At 42.8% G+C, this 6,278-nt stretch overlaps 1 protein-coding gene across 3 annotated transcripts; it reads left to right on the top strand.

Annotated features, from left to right (window-relative positions):
• Nucleotides 1-136: 136 nt before the first annotated feature.
• On the top strand, nt 137-5,832 carry LOC118367510 (GA-binding protein subunit beta-1-like). 3 transcript variants are annotated; one of them, XM_035751060.2, is made up of 9 exons: nt 137-297; nt 1,144-1,251; nt 1,438-1,605; nt 1,792-1,989; nt 2,204-2,309; nt 2,501-2,581; nt 2,772-2,936; nt 4,044-4,162; nt 4,249-5,832. In XM_035751060.2, the coding sequence occupies exons 2-9, from the start codon at nt 1,144-1,146 to the stop codon at nt 4,714-4,716; spliced, it is 1,413 nt and encodes a 470-aa protein (XP_035606953.1). In that variant the 5' UTR covers nt 137-297; the 3' UTR covers nt 4,717-5,832. The 3 variants fall into 3 exon arrangements, with proteins under 3 accessions (XP_035606953.1, XP_035606955.1, XP_035606954.1); XM_035751062.2 differs by having other exon boundaries at nt 139-297; nt 1,795-1,989; XM_035751061.2 differs by having other exon boundaries at nt 150-297; nt 1,141-1,251.
• Nucleotides 5,833-6,278: the final 446 nt, after the last annotated feature.

Genomic DNA, 6,278 nt, shown 5'->3' with positions numbered 1-6,278 from the left:
TATATTCAGTATCTTTGGTTAGGCAATAACTACATGACATAATAGTATATCTTTTTTAAAGTTATACTAATGTATTTTGTCATCATGTTCGAGCGTGGGAACATTTGTGGAACATTTTTGCTGCACACTACATACTATTACCACTTCCGGTGTGCCTGGCCGCCATATTTGATTCTGCAAAAAATATAAATATTATGATATTTGTTTAGCTGTCTAGCAAAGTTACGAAAGTGTAATAAACACACATTCAGCGGCACAACTTAGAAGAGTTGCACTTTTAGCGAACGACTTTCTAAGGTAAGCAACACTTGAAAGTCGAATCCATAGTTAGCTGTAGCTAAATAACAAACCGTGTAGAAATGCTCTGCAACTTAGCGAGCTATCTAACGTTAAGCTAACGAGCTAGCTACTTGTAAAACTAAGTAATTGACATTGTTAGATGTCTATCTAGCTAGCTATCTTGCAATGCAGCTAAATACCACAAACGCTAACGCGAAATACTATTAAGATGTTATTGATTATGTGTCTTGTGGAAATCAAAGCCACCTTCAGTTCTGAATGCTAGTAACTAACGTTAGCTAGCTAGCAATAATAGTGCGGATGTGGAAGTAGCCAGATTTGGTGCCCACTTCTTTGACATCCGTAGTTTCATATTCGACTTCCACCGGAACATAACACCAACCAAGTATCAAAGCATATAGTGTTGATTGTTACTTTATTAGATGTATTACTAGCTGTCGAGAAAAGTTCAAGCCCAGCTAAATGAACTGTGCGATCATTCAGTCAGTGTTTCTTCAGCTAGCATGTGACTTGACACTTGTATTTTAGTAAAATAAATAATTTCACTTTTGCCAAGATGATTCTTATTGCTGCCACAATTTCACATGTGTTCTGACTACGATTGCTTCACATTTACAAAAACGGAATATTTCCTAGTACTGCAATTTTTCCTTCAATACAACCGTCAACATTACACCAATAAAACACATTGATGCAACATGTTTCGCAGAGCATAAACAATAGTATTTTGGCAGCAAAAAAACATTCTCTAGACTTTTTAGCAATGCCTGGCTTATATTCACTCAAGAGGGTGTCTTACTGTTTTGACACTTACACAAAAGCACTCTTTCTGTCTCCCAGTAGATGTCACTGGTTGACCTGGGGAAGCGGCTGCTGGAGGCTGCACGGGCAGGGCTGGATGATGATGTCAGGACCCTCATGGTCAATGGAGCTCCCTTCACCACTGATTGGGTAAGGGTCTCACTGTAGGGATACTCACATCTACTCACCTCATGTAGCCTGAAACAGAGATATTGTTCCTCAGATCTCTTGCGGTACATCACAAATCTACCTATGTTGCAGTGCTGGCTTCTTTCACACAATCCAGACACAGTGTTGTAGGGACTGGGTCCTCATAAACCAAACGGTGTGTTCTAGCTGGGGACATCCCCGCTCCATCTAGCGGCTCAGTACGGACACCACTCCACTGCTGAGGTGCTCCTTCGAGCAGGTGTTAGCAGGGATGCCCGGACCAAAGTGGACAGGACCCCACTCCACATGGCGGCCACAGAGGGCCACTCCAATATAGTGGAGCTGCTAGTCAGTGTAAGGGCAACCAAATGTAAAGCTGACAGTATTCAGCAGTTTATATGAAAAACATAACAGTTCTATTTTTAGTAAAGTGACTGATTATTTTATTCATGTTGAATGTTCACCACCCTCATTTTGGAATCTAGGCTACCCATCTCACTTTCTCTTTTCCACCACTGTGGGGCGTGCTGTACTCCCTAGCAGAGCGGAGCGGACATCAACGCTAAGGACATGCTGAAGATGACAGCCCTGCACTGGGCGGCTCAGCACGGTCACAGAGAGGTGGCAGAGCTGCTGCTCAAATATGGAGCAGACGTCCACTCCCTCAGCAAGTTTGACAAGACGCCCTTTGACATTGCCATGGACACCAGCAATACTGAGCTCATGATACTGTTACAGGTGAAGGGACTGTGTGTGTGTGTTTTGTATTTATATGGCTCTGATGTTCATTTGTTTTCACGAAAATGCCCTTGTCTGTATAAGAAGGGAATCTAAACACATGCAAGTATGTGTTCTTATCGCTGGTTTATGTAGCGCGTGTTGAGACCCTGAAGGTTGAACTGTTGTTATTGTTAAATAACATCTTCAAGGTGTGTTTTGTGTATGTACACAGGATGGCATGCAGAACCAAGTGAACATGAACCCAGAGCCCCAGTTCATAATTTCCTCTGCTGGGGTCGTGAACCTCTCTGACCTCGTCAACACCACCGCCAAGTCAGGTATGGGCAACTGGAGCACTGGTTACAGTAAGTTAGGTACAAATTTAAGTAGAGGTACATCAAATATAATATAACTCACTGACATTTATAATTGATATAAATGGGGGAATCTTAGTTACCACCTGACCTCACCAAAGACACTTCTAAATGGGATGACTTGATTGAGGTTTTGCATTGTCTTATTATCTCAGGAGACTCTGTCTCTACCACCTCAGTCCTGGCAACACTGGCAGCCCTGGCAGAAGCCTCCGGTCCCATGGGTAACAATGCAGGTAAGTGATGTCTATGCATAACCATGAGGATAACACTACAAATTACTCTGAGCTACTCATGTTACAATTAATAGTACTTTGATCAAATCATATTCTATAAAATTATGATAACTCTCTGTGCGTTAGGGCTAACACGATCTGTATTATAGTTCTTAGACTGCAATGGTAAGTAACTCTATCTTTCCCACAGGCAAATCTGAGGATGCGATCGCTGCAGATTCTGTGGACTCGGCCATTCAGCATGTAGTGGGTGATGGAGGTCAGAGGGTCATCACCATAGTGACGGACCAACACGGCAACCTGCAGCCAGCGGGACTTGGACAGCAGTTCTTTGTCACTATGCAGGGGCAGCAAAGTAAGTAGGAAACCACAGCCATATATAGCCATTTATACACTTGGTAGCCAGTTTATTAGGCACACCACCCGTTCACAAATGGTTCCTACAGACATTGAGTCACGTGGCCGTGGCTTGCTATAAAATGCAGATAGACAGGCATCGGGGCATTCAGTTAATGTTGCAGCTGTAGACTGTTAGAATGGGCAAAATGAGTGACCTATCAAATTCAAGTTTATTTGTCACGTGCGCCGAATACAACAGGTGTTGTACAACCTTACAGTGAAATGCTTACTTACAGGCTCTAACCAATAGTGCAAAAAAAGTGTGTGTGTGGGTAAGTAAAGAAATAAAACAGTACAAAGACATTTGAAAATAAGAGTAGCAAGGATATATACAGACACCGGTTAGTCAGGCTTATTGAGGTAGTATGTACATGTAGGTATGGTTAAAGTGACTATGCATATATGATGAACAGAGTAGCAGTAGCGTAAAACGGGAGGGTGGTGGGACACAATGCAGATAGCCCGGTTAGCCAATGTGCAGGAGCCCTGGTTGGTCGGGCCAACTGAGGTAGTATGTACATGAACGTATAGTTAAAGTGACTATGCATATATGATGAACAGAGAGTAGCAGCAGGGCACACGATGCAAATACTCCGGGTAACCATTTGGTTACCTGTTCAGGAGTCTTATGGCTTGGGGGTGAAAACTGTTGAGATGCATTTTTGTCCTAGACTTGGCACTCCGATACCGCTTGCCATGCGGTAGTAGAGAGAACCGTCCGGGTGTGGCTGGGGTCTTTGACAATTTTTCGGGCCTTCCTCTGGCACCGCCTGGTGTAGTGGTCCTGGATGGCAGGCAGCTTTGCCCCAGTGATGTATTGGGCCATACGCACTACCCTCTGAAGTGACTTGCGGTCGGAGGCCGAGCAATTGCCGTACCAGGCAGTGATGCAACCGGTCAGGATGCTCTCGATGTTGCAGCTGTAGAACCTTTAGAACTAGATGGGTGTACCCAATAAACTGGCCACTGAATGTATATTTATTTAGTTAACATTGTGCTCATGTCAGTCTTTTTCAAGCCATTACAATGAAGGCATTCATGAGCTTATGTTTTGTTTCTGTAGTGGTGGCAGTCCCGGCTGGTCAGATCACAGAGGAGGTGGTGGAACAGGAGCCTTATCCCTCTCTGGCACGCAAGAGGAGAATAGAGCCTGCAGTCATCCTAACCAGACCCAAAGAAAAGGTCAGCAATGGTCCCCATGTTTGTTGCTTGGCATAATATTCTGAAATAGTTTCTCTCCTCTTACTGTGTGTGTCCATCGTTCTCAGAAAGCGAAGTCAGGGGACAGCAGCCGGGAGCAGCTCCAGAAGCAGTTGCAGGAGGCCAACCGGAAGGCCCAGGAGTACCGCACACAGCTCCTACAGAAGGAGCAGGAGGCTGAGCAGTACCGCCTCCGACTAGAGGAGGCCATAGAGCAACAGCAGAGCAACAATACCAGCAATGCTACTGGTTCTACCTGCACAGGTGTCCAGGAGGTAGAGGAGGAGGTGGTCCAAATAGAAAAACAACATGAGACAGAGGAGAGAGTTGTAGAGGAAGACAAAGTGGAAGGGGAGGAGGACGTCCCATTTCTGGAAGATACCATTCTGGTTAAAGTGGAGGAGGAGCTGGATTCAGGGGAGGGAGAACAGATAACAGTGGATGAGACCGAGGAAACGGAGAAGGCTTCAACTAAGGTCACAACAACCCCCAAACGGGGGAGAGGGAGGGGACGAGGACGTGGGAGGAGGCGGTAGTCGAGTGTCCCTATGTTCTCTTGGTGTTCTCTCATGATGTCTTGTTTTATGCTTTTATATTAATATAAACATTTATTACTTGTTTGTTATTTTAGAACAATAACGTTGTACTTGTATTTGTAACTAGGTTTTGAGATTATTTTATTTACTTGCAATACTTTTGAAGCCATTGGCGAGCACTTGTAAACTAACGCTGAGCCATGTGGGAGGAGTTAAGGATGCAGATGGCTCCACAGTGTACAAACCATTCTGTAAATTTATAGAAAGTAAGAAAAGGTATGTTTGCATAGGAGTGTAAATACTGCAATGTGGGTTTGATTGCACTGCATTCATTCTCCTAAGAATAAGGTTTGCAACAAATTCTAAATAGGATATTCAATCCACAGCATTTCTGGTTCCTGTCATCAGCGTCATGTTTAAAATGGTAGAATCAAGTTAGCTCAAGTGTATAGTGCAAACTGAGCAAATGTATCTGATTCTTGCGAAAAGGATGTCCAAGGCTGGCTAAGTTGTAGTTATTTGCGTACCTCAATGTGTGAGTGTTTGGGCATGTGTGGATGAGGTCGATGTGTGAGATATCGGTGTTTCTTTGGTAGTTGGCCAGCTTTCTTAAATCTCAGTCTTAAATATCCTCTTCTAGTACTATTTTAGTTGCAGACCACTCAGACACTAAGATACTGTAGGTTTTCATTTTTTGTTCCAAGTAATGTTAGATTTTAGAGTTAATGTGAAGTTAATGTTATTCTTAAGCTCTTATTTTTGTTCCTTTTGTAATTTTAAAGCATTACACTCTGTATAGACCAGCGTCTGTCAATAGACATTGATCTGTCATCGCAGTCCAGTTTAAACTAATACTCTCGGAAAAATATTGTTTACATATGCTCTCTTTGATGGCTAGTTAGTTTGGCACTATGTTCTCCTATTGTGTTTTTATAATGTTCATAACGAAACACTATCAGGGGTTATCTTCCAGTTGGTTAGGAGAAAAATAAATAAACATTTTGGTACAAAATAATGTTAGTGAGAAAATTTTGGATTGTTTTTTATGTGGAATACCCCTTTCTTAACAAATGTATTTTTAGAATTCAATAAATAAGCACTTATTGTTATTCTATCCATGCATGTTACTTGTCCTTTTTGATTATTTATTATATGACTATTGTTCATCGACAAACAATGCATCTACATACACTGAGTGTACAAAACATTAGGAACACTTGCTCGTTCCATGACAGACTGACCAGGTGAATCCAGGTGAAAGCTATGATCCCTTATTGATGCCACTTCTTAAATCCACTTCAGTCCGTGTAGATGAATGGGAGGAAACAGGTTCAATAATGATTTTTATGCCTTGAGACATGGATTGTGAATGTGTCCCATTCAGAGGATGAATGGTTACGACAAAAGATTTAAGTGCCCTTTGAACGGGGCATGGTAGTAGGTTCCCATGTGTATCAAGAATGGTCTACCACCCAAAGGACATCCAACCAACTTGACAAAACTGTAGGAAATATTGGAGACAACATGGGCCAGCATCCCTGTGGAACGCTTTCGACACCTTG

Source organism: Oncorhynchus keta, chromosome 31 (assembly GCF_023373465.1).
Source record: "Oncorhynchus keta strain PuntledgeMale-10-30-2019 chromosome 31, Oket_V2, whole genome shotgun sequence".
NCBI classification, from domain to species: Eukaryota; Metazoa; Chordata; class Actinopteri; order Salmoniformes; family Salmonidae; genus Oncorhynchus; species Oncorhynchus keta.
The sequence above is the reverse complement of the archived record's forward strand: the minus strand, read 5'-3'. Positions and strand labels throughout refer to the sequence as shown.